This window comes from Vulpes lagopus, chromosome 7 (genome assembly GCF_018345385.1).
Source record: "Vulpes lagopus strain Blue_001 chromosome 7, ASM1834538v1, whole genome shotgun sequence".
NCBI classification, from domain to species: domain Eukaryota; kingdom Metazoa; phylum Chordata; class Mammalia; order Carnivora; family Canidae; genus Vulpes; species Vulpes lagopus.
Genome location: NC_054830.1, coordinates 131,184,319 through 131,207,996, shown reverse-complemented (window position 1 = coordinate 131,207,996; position 23,678 = coordinate 131,184,319). Strand labels below are relative to the sequence as shown.

General features: G+C 46.2%; 2 protein-coding genes and 1 long non-coding RNA gene across 7 annotated transcripts in view; 2 read left to right on the top strand and 1 right to left on the bottom strand.

Annotated features, from left to right (window-relative positions):
- Positions 1-1,874: 1,874 nt before the first annotated feature.
- Positions 1,875-16,076, bottom strand: MGAT1 (alpha-1,3-mannosyl-glycoprotein 2-beta-N-acetylglucosaminyltransferase). 5 transcript variants are annotated; one of them, XM_041762069.1, is made up of 3 exons: positions 15,934-16,076; positions 14,684-15,110; positions 1,875-4,469 (listed from the first exon to the last, which is right to left on the bottom strand). In XM_041762069.1, exon 3 carries the CDS (start codon positions 4,344-4,346, stop codon positions 3,003-3,005), a length of 1,344 nt encoding a protein of 447 aa, XP_041618003.1. In that variant the 5' UTR covers positions 4,347-4,469; positions 14,684-15,110; positions 15,934-16,076; the 3' UTR covers positions 1,875-3,002. The 5 variants fall into 5 exon arrangements, with proteins under 5 accessions (XP_041618003.1, XP_041618005.1, XP_041618004.1 ...); XM_041762071.1 differs by having other exon boundaries at positions 14,684-15,042; XM_041762070.1 differs by lacking the exon at positions 15,934-16,076 and adding an exon at positions 15,300-15,524.
- On the top strand, positions 9,906-14,658 carry LOC121494939. The gene is made up of 3 exons (XR_005988934.1): positions 9,906-10,200; positions 10,783-10,960; positions 11,594-14,658. It is a non-coding gene; the product is annotated as an uncharacterized LOC121494939 (long non-coding RNA).
- Positions 15,757-23,678, top strand: part of LOC121495269 — a 20,015-nt gene continuing 12,093 nt past the window's right edge. The window contains exons 1-2 of the mRNA XM_041762502.1: positions 15,757-15,850; positions 16,124-16,684. Coding sequence (XP_041618436.1) covers positions 15,757-15,850; positions 16,124-16,684 — 655 coding nt within the window. The remainder of the gene's footprint in view (positions 15,851-16,123; positions 16,685-23,678) is intronic.

The window sequence follows — 23,678 nt, the reverse complement described above, 5'->3', positions numbered from 1 at the left end:
ATTACAGGCAGAGGTAGAAGTGCAAAGGCCAAGCCAGGGTATTGGTCTGGCTCAGAGCTGCTGGGCCAAGTCTTTTGTAGGCAGCTGAGACCCTGCATACCATTGAGAACTTCCACCTGCAAGAACTTGCAGCCTGCACCAGCCATGCTAGTTGGTCACCAGCTATTTCAGTGAGGGCCCACCTGGCAGGGGTGCTGAAGTGAGCTAGGTGAACTCTTTGGAATTACCTTTACATCTCTGAACTGAAGGTTAATCCTGAAATATTTAATGCATGGTACTTTTGCATTTGGTATTTCTACACATTTTGCATCTGCAGGAGGCTCATGGTTCTGAATGGATGGGAGCCATGTATGTATGAATCACCCCTGAAAATGATTCAACAGGGTAAATGTGGCCTGAGGACCTACATCAAAAGGAAAAGAAACAGCACACAGAGACATGTAAAGTTCTCCTTGCTTCAGGAGAAACCTGAGGAATCTTCTAAGAGTGGCATTTCCTCTGAAATCTCTCCTGGAGGGCTGCCCCTGCCAGCCCACCATCTCAGGCAAACCAGGAAGTCCGGTCCCATCCACTACGCTGGGGCTTGAAGGTCAGGAGACCAAAGCACAAAGGAGGCTGAGGAGGCATCCTGAAGGAGGGTAGTAAAGGATAGAAAGGGAATAGTCCAGTGTTAGGTGGTAGTTAAAAGCATGGGCCCCATTCAGATCCACCACTCCACCCAACCATATGTGTGACCTTGGGCAATGAAACCTCTATGTGCCCATTTCCTCATCTCTGAAACAGGAGTTCTTATCACCAATTGCTTTGAGGATTAAATGAGTTAATGTTAACTACGAAGCACACAGGACAATGCACTTGGTGAGCAATTGTTTGGTACATTTAATGCTAAGAACATGGAATTTGGTAGCCAAAGTGCTCCTGGCGCCAGTGTGTCGGGCCAGATTCAGTGCCTCACTGGGCCTGTCACTATCCACAAATCATGGATAATGACCATCTCCCTACCCCAAAACAGGGTTAAATTAATCCACCTAGGAGCACATGGGAAGACAAAACTAGCTCTACAAAAATCTAAAAGGTTAAAATTAATGTCTGACCACGGTTCCCTCAGCACACTCAGCATTCTTAAGCCCAGGAAAAGGAAGCCAGAACTACTCCCTTTCTGACCCGGTGACCTCACTCCCTCCGCAGTTCATACATGTTAATCTCCAGAATGGTATCTGTGAACAAAGTCACCTACCCAGAGTTTTCAAATCCACTAATAAAACATAAAAAAAAAAAAAAAAAAAAAGAGAACCGAAACTCTCAGAATGTGTTTTACATGATCTAAGTTTCAGTAAGTTTGCCAGCTCCATGTGCTTATTCTAGGTGGCAGCACAAAAGGCATCCTCACTGGGATCATGGTCAGGTCTCTGAGTGTCACTGACAGAGCTTACCCTAGCATCAGTTCTGCATCCGGGAGCTCAGGAAGCACCCCAGGAGGCCCAGGAAATGGAGTCTGTGCCACTGGGGAGCACCCAGCACATAGACTTGCTTTGTCAAGGACTGCCTGGGTTCTCTCAGACCAGGCCTTCAGGCTTACAGCAAGCTCAAATCCACTAAGGGTTCACAGCCCAACTCCAGAGATTAGCAGCAGGTGACTATAGCCTGGGACCCCTTCTACCTCCAAGCCTGGCCTTTCTTTCACACTCAACCCCTCCCAGCTCCCATCTTCTGGTCATCTGCTTTCTTCCTTTAGCTGATCCACTTCCTCCTGCCATCCAGGCCTTTCCTTCAGTCCTTGTTCTTCCTTTTTCCTTCTTCTTGACTCTTCACCAACTTCTCTACTCCTCCTCCTGTCCCAGGACATATAAATACACACACATACACACACACAGTTTTTCAGACAATTCAGCCTTTATTTTTGAAAATAATTCTGTAGCTTCAACTTTCTTCCAGGAATTGAGGTCAGGCCAGAAGCAAAAACACACACATTGCTCTCCAATCTGCCATCCTCATCCTAATCTGAGCAGACAAGGGAATGCCCAGGGTCTGCTAGAAGAGGAAGGCAGGAGCCATCCTGTCTTGGCTGCTCTACCTCACCCTGAGAGGGCCACCAGAAGCCTCAACCTTCATGGAGGAGCCTGTGCACCAAACACCAGGGGCAAGGGGACACAAGGAGCTAATAATCTCTCTTCCAAAAAGCCAGCATGAAACCTCCTACAGTAATGGAGAAGGGATCCATTTTTAGAAAGGCCAGGATCCAGGAACAGAGTCTGTTTCTTTGAGGCAGGATGAGGGAGGCATGTCCTATTACACAAAGGCTTTCCCCTACCACCTTTCCCTCCATTCCTCAGATAAGCTGAGGAGAGGTCTTGTTTCTCTCTTCAACTTTTCATCTTAGAATCACAAACTGCTAAGCTGCAAGGAAAGAAGAGCAGAAAGGAAGTCAGGGATAAGGAGACAGGTAAAGAGAAATAAGGGTGGGTGGCAATAAACCCTGAATGCCTAACAGCTCCGCCCAGACTCTGATGAAACCCCTTTGGTTAGTCTCATTTTGGCCATAGGTAAGTCCCCTTTTCAAATAAGCCAACAACCCCTCAAACTGGGGGAAGGTGGGAATGAGGAGCAAATATAAGGGGATGAGCTCATACCCTGGTTGGAAGAGCAAGGACAAGGAAAAAGAGAGCTGGTCAAGAGAGCTAATGCTGCCAACCTCTCTACAGATGCTCTAGGAGAAAACCTGGAACATGGAAGTCTGTGGCTCCCACATGCCCAAGTCTCTCCCTACCACACAGTGGTTTCTTGCTTAATACCACCCAACGTACCCCAGAAAGTTTCCCCTGACTTGACCCCCTTGAGAACAGGAGAATAACCCTCACCCTATCCTCTGTGCTCTTGAATGCCACTCGAAAAAACAAAAGATAAAGAGAAATATACCCAAGAGAGACACAAAGAGGACGATGCACCCCATCTCAGCCCATGATATGATAAGGAAGGTGCCCAGGAGGGACAGGCAGGAGCTGCTAATTCCAGCTAGGATCATAGCCATCCCACGTCTGTGGGGGGGCCAGGTGGACACGGCGGCCCCGGAACAGGAAGCTGACAATGCCCCGGTAGCCGGCCCTGGGGACACCGGACTTGAGGTCGTCCATGACTCCCAGAGCTTTGGCAAAGGCCTTGAAGCTGTCCCTGCCGGTGTACTGAACCCGCACCTCCCCCAGCTCGCTGCGCTCACTGGTCCTCACTTTTTCCACCTGCAGCAGGGGAGCCCCATAGACGCGGGCAAGGAAATCTCGGTCATAGGTCTCCTGCCGTAAGTATGACAGATCCAGCTGGGTGAAGGGCACAAAGTGCTGGTTCAGCTTAATGAATTTGAGGTGCTGGTCAAAGAACTGCCCATGGCTCACACCCTTGCGGCCAAAGGTCATCGTTCTGGAGATCTCAGGCCGCACACAGGCCCTGCCCTGCCGCTGCTCAGGCCTACGCATCCAGTCGTCCCAAAAGGCCCTGGGCCACTTGGGCTCCAGTTCGGCCCAGAGCTCGGCCAGCAGCAGCCAGCCCAGGCCAGGGAAGAAGTCGGTGCGGTACAGCAGCTCTGGCTTGCTGGAGTCCACCATCTGCTCCTTGCCGTTGTCATTCCAGGCAGACACACACCACAGGGAGGGGTCGGCCCTCAGCAGCGGGTATGTGGCCTGAAAGTACTCAAAGAAGTCTGGAGCCACCTCCAGGTCGTCCTCCACCACCACCGCTGCTGGGAACTTAAACTTGTGGAAGACCTGGCCCAGTGCCCAGCGGTAGTGCCGCGCAATCTTGTAGTAGCCCTGGAACTTGCGGTGGTCTGGGGGCACCGTGATGCTACTCAGGTCTGGCTGCCGGATGTGCGTGATGGCACTGCCGTAGGAGGCGATGACCTGGGCCGTTTCCTCATGCCCGCAGTCCTGGCTGACAATTATGGGGAAGTGTTCGGCTGAGGGTCGGTAATGGAGCAGCTTGTCCAGGCAGCGCCGGACAGTGCTGCGGTCACAGGCAATGACCAGGATGGGGATCACAGCTGGTGGGGAGGACACAGGCACACGCGGTGGGGCAGGTGGAGCAGCAGTGGGCACCCTCCACCGCTGGCTCCACCGAGCATGATGCTCCCTGATCTGCTGCAACAGCCCCCTCTGGCGCTCCAATTCCACCTCTGCATCCTCGGCTAGACGGATCACCTCCCTGGTGAGGCTGGCGGGGTCATCATCGAGAGCGCTGTCTGAGGGCAGCCTGCTGGGTGACGGGCGCGTCCAGAAGAAAAGGAGCAGCAGGGCATTCCAGGCCACAAAGAGGATGGCGCCCCACAGCACAAGCCCAGCAGATTGCTTCTTCAGCATCCTGGCCCCCACAGGGGAGGGCAGCAAGGGTGGGGCTCGAGGCTGCCCTTTGCTTGCCTAGTTTACTTCCACAGCCCTAGGGATGCTTTCTCTGGCCTTTGGAAACAGGAAGCAGCCATGCACCTGAGGAGAAGACAAACAAAACCAACCTTCATCACAAAGGCATGAAGCTGTCCTGGGGTGGAGGAATGGGGCCTGAAGGGGCATCCAAGAATAGGAGAAACAGTAGGGGAAGTGGGAGGCCAAGAGGTTGACTCCAGAGTTCTCTTAGAAATGAGCTGCCCATCTCTTAATCTGGGATAAAGAGGATAGGACTTCCCCCCACTCCAAAATGAGTCCATGAGCCTCAGAAAAGCAATATGGTTTGAGTGAGAAATAGAGCGTGATGTTGTTAAGGAGGAAGCAACAGAACCCTACTTTTCCTCCCATACGTGAAAGACTTCAGTTCCAACTTCTCTGCAGAGTTTTAGGGGCAAGGATGGAGGTGAGACATTCTGCCTCCCATTCCTCAAATCAAATTGCTCACAGATTACTGATTTTAAAACCCTAATATCAGGGGTGCCTGGGAAGCTCAGTCAGTTAAGCATAGGACTCTTGGTACCAGCTCAGGTCTTGATCTCAGGGTGGTGAGATTGAGCGCCAGAGGGGCTCCAGGCTCAGCAGGGAGCCTGCTCCAGTTTCTCTCCCTCTGCCCCTGCCCCTAGCTCACAGGCCCACGCTTTCGCTCTCTCAAATAAATAAATAAATAAAATCTTTAAAAAAATAAAAATAAAAACTCTTAATATCATACCTCTAGGCTAAAGTCAGACCTTATCTAATAAGGAAGCACTAGCGGCATTCCCACAAAAGTCAGGGGCAAAGCCAAGCTGCCCACCATCTATATGACAATTTAACATTCTCTTGGAGGGATCAGCCAATGTGAGTGGACTACAAAAGTGGAAAAAGAAGCATGACTATCTATTTGTTGATACTGTAAGAATATGCCTGGGAAACTGATAGAATCAATGATAAACCCAAACAACTGAAGAATTGAGCATAGTAGCAGGATATAAAACTAACAGGCACAAATCATTAGCCTTCCTATACACAAAAAATAACTCATTAGAAGTCACAATGCCTGAGAAAACCCTATTTACAACAGCCATAAAAATTATAAACTATGTAAGAATAAACTTAACAAGGAATATTCAAAACCTACACGAGCAAGGTTTTGCTCATTAGCCCTACCAGCCATTAAAATACTACACATTACAAAGCTTCTATAATTAAAACAATGTGATGCTAGTAGGTAAATAAATAGATCATCCAAAGGAATACAATTTAAACTACAAAAACAGACCCAAATATGTGTACAAACCCAAAAGAAGATACAGGTGATATTTAAAATTACTAAGGCAAAAAAAAAAAAAAAAAAAAAAAGGTCTATTAGTTGTTATAACAACTATACAGCTATTTGGAAAAAAAAAAAATTACATAACTGTACAGAAGAATAACTCCCAAGTGGATTAGAGTTCTAAATATAAAAAATCTAACTATACAAGTGCTAGAAGAAAATACACATCAATTCCTCTATAACCTGCATACAAAAAAAGGCTAAGTTTGATTCAAAATCTAGATGCAGTAATAAGTAAAACATTTGCATGATATAAACACAATTAGCCAAGTTGAAAGACAAACTGGGAGAAAATATTTGCAATATATATCACAAATAAAAAGCCAATAGTCTGACAAAAAAACTTTTAAACTGAGGGGGTAAAAAGCCAAAACTCCTTGTCTTTAGTTAGACAAGGGAAATTCACAAAAAGATACTGAATTGGTCCTTAGATACATGAAAAAATACTCAATTTTACTTATAGTAAGAAAAATGCAAATTATACTAAGATAAAATTTCTTACTCATCAGATGCAAAAATTCAAACAGTTGTCCTTCTTTTAAAAGTTTCAAGTGGAAAACAAGTTCTGATCATCCAAAGATGATCACCACATATTCATCTCACATGCTCTTCTTAACAAAGATGTAAGGCCATTCCTCTCAGTAGAGGTGAGGGATGTGGGGTCTCTGTTCCCTCTCTTTGATCTGTGACTATCAAGGAAGTGATCATGCAAGATTTGCAAAACTAGTCCACGAAAAGCAATACTCGGGCACCTGGGTGGCTCAGTGGTTGAGCGTCTGCCTTTGGTTCAGGTCATGATCCTAGGGTCCTGGGATGGAGTTCCACATTGGGCTCCCTGCAGGGAGCCTGCTTCTCATTCGGCCTATGTCTCTGCCTCTCTCTGGGTCTCTCATGAATAAATAAATAAAATATGTAAAAAATAAAAGAAAGAAAGGCAACAGTTTCCACCTGTTGCTGCTGAGATGCATGCTCTTTGAATATGGCCACAAAGGTTAGAGGAAACCCAAGCCACACGGATAGAACACCTACAGGTATTCCAGCTCACAATCCAAGCTAAGGTTCTAGCCAACAGCAAGCATCAACCACTAGACATGGGAGGAAGCCTTTCAGATGATCCCAGCTCTGGCCACATCAGACTGCAACTGCATGAAAGACCACGAGCAAGAACCACATAGCTAAGATAGAAATAAAATGATTCTGCTGTTTTAAACCATTAAGTTCTGGGGTGATGTGTGATACAACAATAAGTACCTGAAATAATGAGTAAAACAGAATCTATGTACCCTTGATAAGCACAGCAAAGTGTTCCTTCTGTCCTCTGTGCTCAGGCCCCAAGTTCAAAATCTGAGGGCCTGCTTCCATTCATATTACCTTCCTTATCAGTAACCATTATTGAAAAATAAAAAAAACACTTAATGGCTTAAATCAATAGCAATCATTTATTTCCTCTCAGTTTCAACAGGTCAGAAATTTGGACAGTGAGGTGCAGAGGGGATGACATGTCTCTGCTCCATGATGTGTGGGACCTCAGCTAGAAGACTCAAAAGCTGAGGGGTAGATTCCCCCTCAAAGGCATATTCTGTCACACATCTGCAGGTTGATGTTAGCATGGTTAGCTGGAGTGCTAGCTGCAACACCTCCATGTAGTCTCTTCACTTGGCCTGGGTTTCCTCTGAACTTGATGGCTGGGTTCCAAAGATGAGTGTCCCAAGAAAGAGAGTAAACCAGGTGAAACTGTATCCTTTTCATGATCTAGCCTTGGATCACTTCTGCCTTTTACTTGTAGGTCAGAGGAATCATGAGTCCCTAACCACACTCAAAGGGAGAAAACCAAAGATCCCACCACTTGTGAGTGGAGAACAATGTCCAATTCTAACAACTAGAGGAATGGGATATTTATGGGATGACCAATTTGGGAAAATACAATGTGCCACATCTTCCTCTTCTAAAATGGAATAGTCCTTAACCCTGAACTGAGTTTCTATGTTCTGTTATTAATGACATTTGCCTGCAAGGAACAGATTCAAAACTAGTTCAATTGATTTGCTAGTTTTCACACTCTTTCCGGTAAGTGACACAGCTGATCCACACCACCAAGTACAAAGACATCTGCACTGTGGTAGGAGATGAAGAGTATTTTTAATGTGTAAAACCCTCAGCCAAATCCCAGGAGGCTCTGAGCGGGTCCCACTAAGCCCTGTAGGTCTCAATTTCTTCTCTGAAGGACTGTCTAGAAGCTGTGAGATCCTTTCTAACACTGATTCCATGGTATTCTGCAGCCAGTGCCTCCTCATACCCCTTCCTGGCCCTGGTAAAAATACTTTTTAAACAGCAAGATACCAGATTGTCAACTTCCTTTCATAAGCAAGGAATTTTGAAAAAAATTCCTAATGAATTTTTTATTTATTTATGATAGTCACACAGAGAGAGAGAGGCAGAGACACAAGCAGAGGAAGAAGCAGGCTCCATGCACTGGGAGCCTGATGTGGGATTCGATCCCGGGTCTCCAGGATCACGCCCTGGGCCAAAGGCAGGCGCTAAACCGCTGCGCCACCCAGGGATCCCCATAAGCAATAATGAAGAAGTCATACTTAGCTTCAAAAAAGTATGGGAGTTAAGTAATATTGACAGACTTTCCTTTCTACCTTTGTCTTGCTAAGTATGTTAAAAAGCACTGCCTAAAAAATTCACAGTATGAAATACACTACAGTTAATGGAGACCTAACTGATTTACTTTCTTGTTCATTATTAGACTTCTGCTAGACTCCCACATCATGTATCAGGCTCCATACTTTCACAAGGACGGAAGAAATGAAAAGAAGTCGAGAAGATACACTAAATAATTCAAGAGCTTAGAGAATAAGACCTATGAGGAAGGGATGCAGGTTATTCATCCTGAAAAAGGAAAGACTAAAAGGAAGTATGGTGTTAGTGCACCAAAAAAGCATGAAGGCCTGAGAAACCAGGTAACTTTGGGCAAGTTGCTGGACCCACTTGTATCTTAGTTCCCTTATTTGAACAGGGAAAGAGTTGATTTGGATCTTCCTCAGGTTCCCTGGTTTCTGATGATGGAAAGGATAGCGACAACTTTCCCAAAGTCCCAAAGAGGAAGTGAGTTTAAGGTGTCACATATGCCACTGAGGCTAAACATAACTTCAATGCTTCCTAACTCTATGAAAAGGACACGGAAGCAGGAATCCAGATCTCATGGGTCTCCAGTAACCGGGTCAGACAGGGGTGACTCACGTGGGAGGCAGACTGAAGGTATGTAAGCATCTAAAAGACTCCATGGTCTGAAAACTGCTACAAACGACAGAGAATAAAGCTGGATCTCTCAGCCAGTGATGATCTAAAGCAAAGAGTAATTAAACAGGCCATAGGGGCAAGGGTTAACCAAGGTGGAAGCCTCACCCGGGAGCTGCCAACTAAGTACAAACGCCGATCAGCTGGCCACACAGCCTTTCTGCTCCGGTTTGTAAGATGGGAGCACTGTACATCTGAGGAGCCCCCAACACCCCACACCCTAACAAGTAGGAAAATGTTTTCTCTCCAATTTACTATTTTTACATTGAGTTGATTCTTCTTTGCGGCTGAGGGGAAAGAACCCTAGTTAGTACCAGTGGAAAGTACCCTGGGGTGGGGTTTAGGGAAAGCGACCTCCCCTTCCCACTCCCCAAACCTCTCCAACAACCACACCTCCCGCGGCCCCGCACCCACGCACGCCCAACCACCAAGTTTCACAACAGCCTCCCTCCCCGCGGAGCCCGCCCTCCCCCCCGCAGCTGGAGGCCCGGGACTTCAAGAGCCCAACTCTGAGTTCCACTTCCCGGGTCGGGAGCGGTGCGCGGCCAAAGCCCGCGGCTTCCGGGCACCCGAAGCGCTCGGAGAAGAGCCGCTTCTCCAGCCGGGACCCAGCCCCTGGGGCGCCCTCTCCACTCCCGTGGGGACCTCCATCCCCTCCCCGAGACAAGCCTCGGAACTGACGGACGCCAACGTTTCGGGCCCCTACTCACCGGGTCCTCCGCACTCCCTGGCCCTGACCTTGGAGCGCCCCGGGGCGCGAAGAACGAGCCCGGGGGCCCGGCGCGTTCCAACCACTCGCGCGGATGCCGGTGCCTACCTCCCGGCCCGCCCCTTCCTACATTCGCCCGGCCTGCCCGCCAGGCGAGCAACGTGGCCCTTCCCCGGGAAGGGCGGGACGGGGAAGGGCCGAGGGGCGGGACCCGCTGCCAGGACTCGCGGGGCCCCTTCCTCCTGGCCGGCCTCCGCGGGGCTTGGCAGTAGCCGCCGTCAGGATCCCAAGTTTTTCAGGGTTCCCAACTTCGGGAGGCGCTGTGTTGACAGTTGTTACCCTGGGCCCTTCCCTGCTCACAACCCTGAACCCGACCCGGTGGAGACTTCCGGAGTTTTGCGCTCCCAAGCCCTACAGCCTCAAGGAATTGATGGGGATCCCAACGTGAGGTGAGCCGGCCAGCCCCACAGCTCAGCTCTCATCAACCTGCTAAACTCGAGCTTCCTAGAGGGAGGAGTTGGGACAACGGAGGGGCCAAAGGGTGCAGCAGGGCTGTGAGGACAAGAACCACGGTACCAAAAAAGGAAGCCAAAGAGGAAACACCTGCTGCCAAAAGCCGAAGGGGCCAGCTGTTTTCCATTTTTCTTTTTTTTTTTTTTTTTTAAATACTTTGTTTTTTCCTTTCGATGTGGGGAATGAGAGCTGTTCGCTCTGAGTATAAGAGCAGAGACAGACTTGTCCTGGGATAAGAACCATGAATCCTAAGGAGTAAAGGACTTAATCTTAGAATTTTGTGAAAGGGGGTGAGGCAGCACCCTGGAAAAGCCTTGATGTCTTCATCTAATCCTGGGAAGTGAGAATCTACTGGCTACTCATGCACACTCAGGCTAGGGCCAGCCCTACCATGTGACCAGGACACATTCTACAGGCACCGGGCCTTCCCCGAATCCACTTCCCTCTGTGTTCCACACAGCAGGCAGGAACTTAGCAGTGTGTGGTTACTGATTTTGCTTACTAACTTGTTTCTACAGGAAACCAGGAATCACGAACGGTTTTAGAGAAACAAAATGGCAGGGCCTCCTCCCCAGGCTGGAGCTAAGGAAATAAACCAGTTGCACAGAGGCCTCCACTTGTGGAACCCTCCCAGCAGTCTGCAGAGTGTGCATTAATTATCATCCCATTCTACAGATCAGGAGTGTGAATCTCAGAGTAAGTGCCAACTGGCTGAAGGTCACAAGACATGATGAAGGGCATGGCCAGGTTTAGACCCAGGCATTCATGCACTCATTCCTTCCTCTTACATATTCTTGAGTGCAAATGCTCTGAGATGGCATTTGCCATCCGGATGTGTCCAGAATGACAGGTGCACAGTGGGGCAGCAGGGAAGTCCTGGTAGAAACAACTGGAGCTAGCCCTGAAGGAGCAGAGGAAAGAGCTGACACATCACTGAGGCTGGACTGTGTGTGTGTGTGTGTGTGTGTGTCCAAGGTTTCCAGCTGAGCTGACTTCATGGACTATGGTAAGAAATGCAAGCCCACGCTCATATGTCAGCCAGTAGCCACTGTCTCTGCACCTTTTCCCTCTCTTTATGCTTTCTTTATGAAGGGAATTGTGAGATATGGGAGACCTACACACTCACACTCCATGTCAAGGTAAGAAGGAAAATGATCATTCCTAAAAGTGTAACAAGTTGAGAAATACTGGTTTGTAGACCCAAGATATCAGGAGCTAAAATCACCCTCCAGGACAAAGGACATAGTGAGATGCTGAAAGGTAGGGAGGACCAACCAGCCCATGAGATGTAACGTTCCCATCTCTAACAATAATCCTTCTCTATTGAAGGCAGTTCAAAGAGGACAAGAATGGGGAACTGTTTGTGCACCATAACTCACATCCAATGACTACAATCCTTTGTTGAAATTCCAAGGCTCCCAGGAAGATCTAAGGGTAGAAATTCCCCAGCTGCAAAAGGACTATCCCAAGCAGAAAGAGCCTGGTTAGAGAAGTGGTTTGTGCTGAATTCTAGATGGAAACAAGAGAAAACATTTGGTCTGAGAGGCAAGAAGCCAGAGTGGTAAGTGCCACATTGACCTGGAAAAAGAGGCCCTGGGCTTTTGATGGAAATTTCATGAGGAGGTGTTTTTGGGGTGGGAGGTGGGGGCACAGGGAAGAAGGGCAGAAACAAGGAGCTAGGTGCCTGGATTCTGGGAATGAAACTGGAATTGGAGTATGTGAAAATGGAAGAAACAAGAAGATCTGCTCATGAGATAAGAGAGAATTAGAAGCAAAAATAGTGTATCCTGCTCACCCCCACTACCTCCAAGAGAAGACTGGAGAGATGAGGAGAAGGAAGTGAAAATTGTTCCAACTGCCTTCCCATAAACCATACCTAAGATACCCTGAAATTGTTTACAATTTGGAAAGAATTCATGCTCTGAACTTAAGGCAGATTTTGGCTGGAAACTATCAGAAGAAGTAAAATCAAAGGTTTAGATCTGTGTTGTGTCTATTTTTCCCTCTCCCACTCTCCCAACATCCCTATTCCCCGTGGATACCCGGAGAAACAGCCCATCAAGATCAAAGAAAAAAGAGATGAATACAATGACCAGTGAGCATTACCTGTAAAATGAAACTTTTGGTTAGCCACATATAATTCCTTTTATATGACAGAATGGTATAAATAAATTCAGTTAAAACACATACATAAAAAAAAGAAAAACACACATACATAACTTTTGGTTAGGTCTATCACTGGTCCTGGCTAAGTGGTCTGAGATCCTAGTATATCCCTGTGAGAAGGCAGATGACGGTCTTGAGAAGGCTGTCTTGTCAAAGGGTCAGGACTAGAGCTTTCAGTAAAAATGACAGAGGAGAGCTAGGAAGGAAATGTCTTACCAGAGATGCTGTCTGATAGGGCACTGAATTCCCCTCCCTGAAGGTTTGCAGCAGAATCCAGAGGGCCCTTATCAGGTCAGATGCTGTAGACACAGCACCACACTGGGCAGGCAATTACAGGGTCTGCTTCTCCACACTTAGGAAAGCCCTTTATGCTCAGGGCTTCTATAGCTTCCTTCCCCTTAAATATCAAACTGGGGAAATAATCCCTGTTGTCTTCCTTACAACAACATGGTGACAGAAAAGTGACACAACAGCGTGGATGCTTCATGTAACATGAATACCATGTAAATACAGCACAACTCTGTGGTACTTTAAATGCTTCTAAGTGCTCACAGGCTTTCCAGGTAAGATGAGAATTGCAGACGCATCCTGAACCAGGTATGCCTTGCAAGGACTGGCACCAGGAATTTGCTGGGCCCAGCTGGGGTAGGTAACATGCCACCCTGAAATCCAGACCTTCTAAAGTAGAAGCTTGGCCTGAAAGGTATAGCCCCAAGTAAGCCTCACACCAGAGAAGAAACAGCTCACTACTGGGGGAAGGCAGGCAAGAAAAGGAGGAGGAGGGAAAAAAGAAACTAAGTCATAAATACATATCATTTTCAGCTTGCAAAGGACCTTAGTTCTTGCTGCCAGCCCCCAGTGAATATGAGATGTTACACATCCAGTGAGAGGCAAAGAGATGCTAGAAGCCAGGCTTCCTGCCCCGGCACCAGGTCACCACAGCCCTCTATCAAAATTCTCAACACATCTCCTGTTTGTCGTCACTACGCCTATCTTGAACCGGAGTTCAAGGAAGGAGCAAGAAGGAGTGACAAGAAGCAGTTCCCTGCTTAAATGGAAAGAGAACCTGCAAAAAATATAAAGGGCTAAAAAGATGGCAGTCCAAAAAAACTGTCATCTTAAAGAGCAGGAGAAAATACCAGGGTATGCCACCAGAAGAAAAAGCTCAGCAATTACTCCAAGAAATGGGGCTCTGTCTCCTAACCACACACTTGGCCCTTGAGACTTACACTTTCCTCCACCCCTCTTTAATCTGCTACCCCCAAGAAGCACACTTGTCACAAGTGTGGAGAGCCCTAAGGACCAGAATCCCTCAACCTAAGTTCTCCTGGACTTATGCACCTTTTGCACCATCACTTGATGATCTCAAGTACTGTTTAACAGCAACAAAATGAGATAAATTCAGGGCAAGCTTTTAATTGAAGACATCAAAGGTTTTTGCCAGAACACTAATTCAAGAAAAGAACAGAACCCCTAATTCAGTTTTTGTATGTAACAATTATACAAGCATCATCAAGCAATGTCAATGGTACTGTTTTACATGTACATGGCCCTGGATACTTTTCAAAATCTATCCTTTCATTTGCTTCCAGTAACAACGTGTGAGGGACGTATAAAGTTAGTTATCCCCGTCTTTTGGGTGAACAAAACGTGACAGAAATAAACTGACATGTCTAGGGTGCACACTAAGAAAGTCAGAGCTAGAATAAAAATTCAACTGATCTCAAATCTGTATTCTGTTCCTCTGCTGTCACCTGAGGTTTCATGGCCTAAACCCCCTTATAGACGGAGGAGAAAGATAATTTAGGAAGTTATCTAGACCATCTTCAATCCTCCCCGCCAAGGCAGCTCTATTCAGTTAGTTCCCCAAAACACAGCAGCCTGCATCTGCCTGGGTAATCTAGAGTCTTACTTAGCCCAAATGTGTTGAATCGGCGTTGGCCCTTATAATCTAATTCAACCTTTCTTCAGAAGCCTAAATTCTTTTCATGTTCTCCTAGGCCTGATTTCACAACTGCCATTGCACACAACCCCTTAGAAGGTGCTCCTTCTGCCTGGGTAAAGAGAGGCTGGAAACAAGTCTGCATTCTAAGAGAGTGAAACAGATTGAAGCTTCCTTTGTACCCATGTGGTAAGGGTTCTCATCAGGCACTTCCTAAATGGCAGTGTCCCCAGATTTGCCCCACTGAACATTTTCTGCACAAGAGCAGCAAGCAAAAAGGCACCAAGTGGGAAGTGAGACACGAGACTTACCTTTCTTCTCTTCTCTTAGCTGCTACCCTGGAGATCACCAAACCCCCTTCCAGCACTCCATTTCCAAAACTTGGAATCCCAAATCAGATACACCAAAGTGCAGTTTCTCTCCTCTTATCCAGGTCCAAAGTCCATGGCTGAGTGGACTCTGAAGGGGAGGAGTCTGGGGGGGAAGGGGTATGTCCAGGCCCCTCCCCCCCCACTGCAGGGTTCAGTGTCCCTCTCAGGGGTCTGTTACATTCCTTCATTCAGCTGGTTTATTTAGCCCAGAGTGTGGTGTCTGGCAGATCCCAGGTTCTATCCCATCTCTTGCTCAGGGAAGGGAAGCCATCCACTGTGAGGGCCGGCCCGACTGTCTTCTGCTGGGGTTCATGAGAAGAAACAAGCCATTGAACCGGCATGGTCAGAGGCTGATATCAGTGTTAACCTGTGGAATATTTAAACATTATGACATTTTCTAATCTATTATTTGCCCAAATGGATTCCTAAGACCCCTTAACTAAATTATTTTTTTGCACATTTTTTTATTGGAGTTCGATTTGCCAACACATAGTGTAACACCCAGTGCCCATCCCCCAGTCACCCCATCCCCCCTGCCCACCTCCCCTTCCCTTACCTAAATTAGTTCCTTTGCTCTATCATCAATCGACTGTCTTGTAAAACACAGAGAAAAGAACATCCTTCTCCCCGCTCTCTTGTTCTTGCCACACACTAATCTCCTGCATCTCCCAAGCTTCTTAGAGTGTTCAGTTTTTTAATCAGCTCTCCCTGAATGAACTAAATCCATCCCAGACCTAGATGCTGGCACCTTGCACATACATTCTTCGCTCCTTTCCCTTCACCCTCACCTCCCCCTCTGCCTCCAAAACTGTGCCAGGGATGTGATTCCTCATCTCAAACTCTTCCCAGGGCCACTGGGAGAACCGTCCTGGAATAGAGGCCTGAGTCCTGCCAGCAATAGCTGCACAGCTGGGAAGACCCCTGCCAGTCGCCCCTCCCTTCTAAGTTCATGCCTAAAGGCGCGCGCGCGCACACACCCACACCCTTCCTTCCTGTAGGGGCGTGGCGTTCACATGACCCCCGCCCCCCGCCCCCCGCCCCCCGCCACGAGTTTAACTCCTCCCACCCTCCTCCTCCGAACCCAGCGCTCTGTGTTCGCCGCCGAAGGCAGGGACACTGCGACCCTCCCTGGGCCCCCCCACCCGGACGCTCTACAGCCCGGACGACCCTCGCCCCGTCTGCCTCGTTACCTGTGTCCCGCCGGCCGGGTGTCAGCCCGAAGCTGAGGCCCTCCCCGGTCCGAGGCCAGGCCCCAAGCTGGGTCCGGACAGGCGGCCCAGACCCCACCCCCCGGACCCCGGCGGCCGGACCCTCCCCTCGCGCTCGGGTCCCCCTCCCACCCTCCGCCGCTTCCGCTTCCGCCCGTGGCCCGGAAGTGAGTCCGCAAACGCCACCTCCCCTGCTCCGGGCTCATTCTTCCACCACGCCCTTCTCCATCCCACCCGTCGCCACCGCCACCACGAGAGCGCGGGACGCGGGTCTGCACTGTTCCCAAGACTGAAGACGAGGCGTGGGCAGGGCCAGGTCTGAAACGGAACGGAGCTCGGGGCTCCAGCACGAGAAGGGGCGGGGCAGAGAGCACGGCGGAGGGCGGGAGCTCGCGTCGCTTCGCCCAGCGCAGGAACAAGTGCGCATGCGTCCTGGCGCCTCGGCGGGTCTGCGGGTGGGACTGGGGCGGGAGGGGGTGGGCAGCTTGGCCGCTGGTAGGCCCGGGGTCGCCTAGCAACCGCCCGCGGACCGGATGCTGCCGAGGGCTCCGGCTGCGGGTGCTCCCGGCGAGGAACAACTCAGGAAGCCCCGAGGGCCGTGTTAGCCGCTCCCGTGCTGACAGCCCTGCAGCAGGACCAAAGGAAAGTTTTATTTTCTTCATCGCTCATTTTTTGTCGCTGCCTCTCTCGCTCAGGCAAGACGGTTCCTTGGTCAGAAAAGAGAAAGAAAAGGGTAAGAGTACTCTAAAATGAATGCCCCCTGCCCCGCGCCAGTAACGTACACGCTGTGCGAAGCACTTTACAAGCATTAATACTCAAGAGTAAAGTATTAATACTTTATTTATTTGAAGGTTTTACTGATTCATGATAGACCTAGAGAGAGGGAGAGGCAGGCTCCCTGCAGGGAGCCTGATGCGGGACTCGATCCTGGGACTCCAGGATCACGCCCTGGGCCGAAGGCAGGCGCCGAGCCGCTGAGCCACCCAGGGATCCCCAGTATTAATACTTTAAATCATAAGTAGCAGGTGCCCAAGTTACCCACAACTTCTGTCTGACTTGGCTTAAAGTAATAATACTTTTAAGTATTAATACTTGCAAAGTATCGATAATATTCATACTCGTAGTATTAATACTTGGTTACCATCCCTGAACAGCAGAGAGCCAGCCTGCAATTTCAGGACTAGAAAGCAGTAGAGATGGCCTCCAGCCTCCCAGTCTGTAACACTACCGGGTGCTGCCACTATCATGTTCCATCTGAGACCTCTCCCGGAAGAACATTTCCATTCCTGCAGGGGGACTTCCAAGACCCAAAATGGCCCTGATTGTTGTTTGTTTTTTCCTAAATATATTGGCCTGACTTACTCTTAAATTCAGCTTGAATCCCGGAAGGAGCCACTGCTAATTTTTGGAGTTCATATCTCATTCCTTTAATGACATATCTTAGAACCTTGCCAAGACTAGGAACGGATTGGCAGCCTCTGTTTTTTCCTCCTTTCTGAAAATGCTACCCTGAGCTTCAGACTTCTGGCATATCTTTTTATTATTTACGAGAAGGAATATATAGATTTGGTCTTCATTTCATTCCTGGCTCAAAGTTCCTAAAAAACCTTGGAATTTCTTAAGTAATAAGAGCACTAGGAGCATCATTTGTTCCAATATTTGGTCATTGACTGTGGTTCCTTGGGTACAGAAGCTTCTCTACTTTACACCCTCCCACACCCCACCCTATGTATCTCTTCATCTGGCTGTTCATCTGTATCCTTTAATAAATTGGTGAATGTAAATAAGTGTTTTCCTGAGTTCTGTGAGCTGCTCTAGCAAATAATCAAATCCAAAGGGAGGAGATCCTGGGATCCGCCAATTTGTAGCCAAGTCAGACAGAAACTGTGGGTAACTTGGGCACCTGATCCTTATGATTGGTTATCTGAAGTGTGGTCAGTCTCATGGGACTGTGGGACCTAACGCACTAGCTACCTCCAGGTAGATAGTGTCAGAATTGAGTTAAATTGTAGGACAACCAGCTGGCATCACAGAAAATTGCTTTGTGGGAGGAAAAAAACCCCACACATTTGGTGTTAGAGGGCATCAGAAGTGAAGAGTTGTATAGAGTAGAAAAGACATATGGAAGGAAAGTCTGGATTTTTCTAGTACATGTATTAGTCTGACTTGCTCAACTCCAAGCTGAATCCAAGAGGACCTATAAGTAATTTTTGGAGTTCACATGTTCTGTAGATGGATTTGCAGCCCTTGCAACCCTTGGTTTTTTTCCCCATTCTTGAAAATTGAAGCCTAGGCCCCAGTCTTCTAGCATATATTCTATTCCCGTGATTTCTCCAGATCACTAGCACTGACTAAGGTATATTTTTAGTACCAGAAATGTACTGGGAATGTCAAGAGTCTTGAAATGATTTATTTGGGAAGATGTCATCACAGTATTGGAAACATTCTTAAAACAGAATTTATATTGCTATTACAGTCAAACATAACAGATCCACAAATAAGTTCTTTCCCGACTCAGACATATTCAATCCAGCTGTCTTTCTCTTCTGACTCAATGGCAACTCCACTTGATTTACTCAGGCCCAAACCTTTAGAGCCATCCTCATACACTTCTCTTACATCCTGTACCCACATGGGAAAGTTTGTTGACCCTACATTCACGAGGGGGCAAGGTGGCAGAAGAGTAGGGTCCCCAAGTCCCCTGTCCCCACCAAATTACCTAGATAACTTTCAAATCATCCTGAAAACCTACGAATTTGGCTTGAGATTTAAAGAGAGAACAGCTAGAATGCCACAGCGAGAAGAGTTTGCGCTTCTATCAAGGTAGGGGGGGGGGGGATAAAGAAATAAAAAGCATCCAAGGGGGAGGGGCCCAGCGAGGATGGGCTAAGGGCTTAGCCCAGGCTAAGGCCACGTGACCCTACTTTCAAACTTTATCTGGTATCTAACACCTCAGCATCCCCACAGCAACCTCCATGCCTCACCCAAACAACCAGGTCTCTGCTGTATTCCCCTACCCCCAAAAGCCTGATCACCATACAACAGCCAAATGGATCCTGGCATTTCTCCACTCAAAACCACACAGTGGCTTCCCAGTTCACTTGGAAAAAAAAGGCAAAGTCCTTAAAGAGCCCAACACCAACTAACTGCCCTGGTTATCTCTGACCTGCTCTCCCTTTGCTGATTCTGACTCAGCCACACTGCCTTCATTGCTTTTCCTTGTGGCTGTTCCTTCTGCTTATAAAGCTCTTCCAGATATTTGCCTAATATACGCCCTCACCTCTTTTAAACTTTTTCTTAAATGTCACCTCAGTGAGGCCTTCCCTAACCAACCCATGTAACCTCCTCACAGCAGTGCCAGTCTATCTTAATCAGGTCCAATTTTTCCATAGCACTCACTTATCAACGAACATGCATTATGATTACTACTTCTTGTCTGTCTATCCCAGCTAGAATATAAATTCCATATTTGGAATTTATGGCTTTCTAAAAGCCATATTTGGCTTTTGATTCCTTGCTTTATCCCAATGCAGAGCCCTTAGTAGGTGCTCAACAGATATTTGTGGAATAAATGAACAAATAAATGAACTTGAACAGCTATTTTCATGAGTATTCTCACATGTAGAGAGAAACTATAAGTACAGTATACTTTGCATTATGATTTTTTTCTCACCATACCATGGATACTGTTCACATTTCTAAATATTCATAATATGCTTTTTAAAGATAGATTTTTGCATGCTTGTTCTAAAAAGTCAAACAATACAGAGTAGTGTCAAGAAAAAATTAGCTTCCTTCCCCCTCTAATCCCACCCTGCTGAAGGGCACTACTTTTAAATTTAGTGGATATCCCTCCAAATATTTTCTAGACACACATACAGACACAGTACAGATTTCACAGTTCAAAGACAGGTAATGCCTAAATTCTACCTTTATTTTTTATAACTCAAGTTATTTTTTATTCTAGGCCTTCTTAGCTCTGATGGCAGGAAAACAATCTAGTTAATTCAAGGTAAATGCTAGAAGTAAATGTTTATTAATGATTAGTTACAGTTTACTTCCATTGAATTCAGAATTTATTAATGCCTTTTTTTCTATCCTTTTATCTTCACATAATTATCTTTAAAATTATTATAAAAGAAATGGACATTCATTACAGAAAAACAGTAAACTGTAAATAAGCAAAATGAAAAATAAAAACATCTAGAAATAATCAAGCCTATGATCATATTATAATTAGCTTAATATATTATTAACATTTTTCCATGTCAAAAAAATACTTCTGTGTCATTTTTAAAGACTGCTTCATATCCCATTATACAAATGTACCGTAATTCTAGTCCCTGTCTTTTTTACATTTAGGTTGTTTCCAGCATTTCACAAAATTACTTGTAGCTACATCTCTGTGCACATCCCTAATTATTTCCTCAGGATAAAATCCTGGAACTGTTGTCAAGAGGTGCACTCATTATTGAAGGCTTTTGATTCATGTTCTCAAGAGACCTACATAAAAGTGAGACTGCTTTAACACCAGCAGGTGGGAGACTCCTTTTCTCTGCCTTCCTACCAGCACTGTCTTACCGTTCTTTGTCATCTCTGCCAATCTGATAGAAGAGTGGTTTTGTATTGTTTATAAGGTGTGTTTTCTTCATTACTGGTAAAGTGGAACCTGTTTTTATATCACTTTTTTCAATTGCCTACTTTCAGTTTTGCCCATTTGGACTTATCTTTGTGTCACTCATTTGTAAGAACTCTTTATAGAATATAAAATAAAATATTGTTACTTATATTGCAAATATTTTCCCAGCTTGTTACTTGCCTTTCAAGTCTATCTTTGTGCTAATTTGACATTGCAGGTGTCAGCAGCAGTTAGGCCAGAAGTCTGGTCTTGCTGCTCATGCTCTGCCTTCAGAATAAATATTTAGGAGTACACTAGAAACGTTTGTATCTGTTTTTGCCAATGTGATACAAGGAGCAAATAAGGGGATGGAACCATAGTGTCCACATAAAAGGCCACGAATCCCCAGATGAAGATGTTTGGGGATAATTTGCATTTTCTGGAGAGCATTGACAGCTAGTGCCATCCTAGATTTTTGGAGATAACCATTTTAAATATGTTATCCCTATTAATTATCCCTATCCATACACACATAATTATCACACCATTATTCTTCTGTCAGGTGGACATAGTCCTGACCGTGATCATGTTCTGACTTTGTCTTCTCTCATTCTCTTTGGCCTGCTGAGTGTTCTTTCCTAAAACGCCCTCCTTCTAAATGCCTTCCATAAAATCTGATTGACTAGAATCAGACCATTTTCTAAACTCTACTTCCTGCAGCAAATCCAGGAGGTGAGGTTGGCCTTTTCTGGAACACTGAAGACAGATAACACCTACTCCCTTTTTCATGTTCCTTTTGGCTTTAAAAATTTAAAATTAAAAAAAGGAGAGTGGGGAGAGCCAGAGTTGCACTTCGAATATAGGACTGAGGAGGATGTAACAAGCTCAGACATCACCACAGTTAAGTGTAAAGCTGGACTTCTTAAAGACACTGTAAGGAATCCTAGTAAATCCCAGAATATTAAGAAGCAACTTGAGATGAGTGGCAGGTGGAAGATACTGGGGATTTCAATTCAGTCATGGGATGAAATCTACTTAAGTACACTTAGAGTTACAGCACTTTAATTTCACAATGAAAGACCATTTTGTATCTGGTCTTTCTTTAATAAATGGCATTATTATTTTAATTTATTTTAATTTTGAGCATTTCTCCCCAAATAGATTATGAGTTTCTTTAGGACAGAGACCTGGTACCTTAAAACACTCACATATTTCTGTATTGGTTTAATTCAGTGAACATTTATTTACCTGCCAGCTCAGATCCTGGCTCCTCTGATTTCTGTGGTGGAAGATTAGGTTTTCTTTTCCGAGGTGCAGATAATGAAATCTGTCCTTCACCCCTGCCAAGGTATTTGTGAGGATCAAATAGAACCAGGGCTGTGGGAACTCTTAAAACTGCAAACAGAAATGTAAATATCTATGGGGTTTAGAGGTTTACAGATAGCAATCAGAAAATGCCACAGTGGTGGTCACATTGAGTTTTCATGAGCAATCACTTAATGCCCTCTCCATCCAAGGAAAGAGAAAGCCCTGAGGCCCACCTTCCCCCTTAGGAAGCTACTCCTATTTCTCACCTGGCCTGTCCCTTTCTCAGGGCTCTCAAAGTATGACTAGGTCATAGTGAAAGCTGATCTGTTTTTAAACACCTTTCTTTAACAATGATAAATTCTATCACTGTGTTGGTTTGTTTTTAAATCTGTGAATTTGCATTTAAACAAAGAGCATTTTGCTCGGATTAGTACTTCCTTAAACCAGCTCCATTATTGAAGTTGTCCAGTTACCTAGTGAGTATAAAAAAACCTTGGCTCCAGATGCCAAGAGGCTGAGGCTTCCCTCCTGAGCCTCCAAAGATGGTGGGGGTAACTGGGAGAGAGAAAGAGGAAAAGGAGAAGGGAGAAGTCAAGGGAGCACAGTCCAAAACAGAAGTGCCTTTTGCCTTCAGTATTTATCTGAATACTGATAAATATTCAGTATTTCCCTCATACTGAATGTCAAAGGGAAAGAAGAGACTTACTCTCAAGAAAGAAAAAATAAATTTACAAGTATAAAACTGAAGACATTTCAGAAGTATTGAAGTAAAGTGTTTAGAAGGACAAAAAGTCAATTCAGAGTATCTCCAGGTGTTACGTGGGTCACCAGCAAGGTCTTAATGGGAAGGAGAGAGTAGCTCCTAGTTTGGGGTCAGGAATGCTTTACTTCAAGCAGAATCAAGCTCAAACAGGAATATTCCTACTCCTTATAATCTAAGCTGGTTTGGGTGTCGGGGTGCTTGGATCCTAAAGGTCCTGACTGCAGTGACCAGCTCTCACATACCGCAACCAAATCCTTCAAAGCTTCTCCTCATACAGGAGCACTTGAAAGTAATTGGGAGAAAAGTTACAACTATTACCCCCAAACTATCATTAGAATCTCATCATAATTTCTTTATCTTTTTTGAAATGAGTTTTAAACCAGAATGGTCATTCTAATTATTAGAAACATTTTAAATAACTTTTAGTAATATTGATTAGTCATAAATAGTAAAGGACATAACATAAATCTTTCAAAGTACCATCTCTGATCTTTTGCTAGATGTGTGATATGCTGTTTTCTGTCTTACTCTGGGACAAGGGTGTGGTCCACAACTGTCTCCCATCCCCCCAACTCCGCCCCACCCCCGCAATTGGCTACTTCAGAATAATGGAGGAATCTAAGTTAAAGGCAACCCAACACCCCAGCAAACACTCATTAGGAATCATCTGGAAACTGTTTAAGGGGGAAAAGAAAAAAAGAAGCCACAGGCTTCTGGGAGTTAATAATCCTTTCCTGTGCCTAGCAACTCCCAGCTGTCTCACTGCAGTGTGGCAGTCACCTGTGTGCTGTGTCACGCACTGATTCAGTCCTAGTACCTGTTAGCAGGCTGGCCCAGCTAAATAATCAGACCCGTTTGAGATCTTGTCTATGGAAATATCAAGCTTGCATGCTTGCAGGTTTTTGTTTTTTTGTTTGTTTTTTTAAGATTTATTTATGTAGGGGCAGCCCTGGTGGCTCAGCGGTTTAGCGCCGCCTTCAGTCCAGGGCCTGATCCTGGGGATCTGGGATCGAGTCCCATGTCAGGCTCCCTGCATGA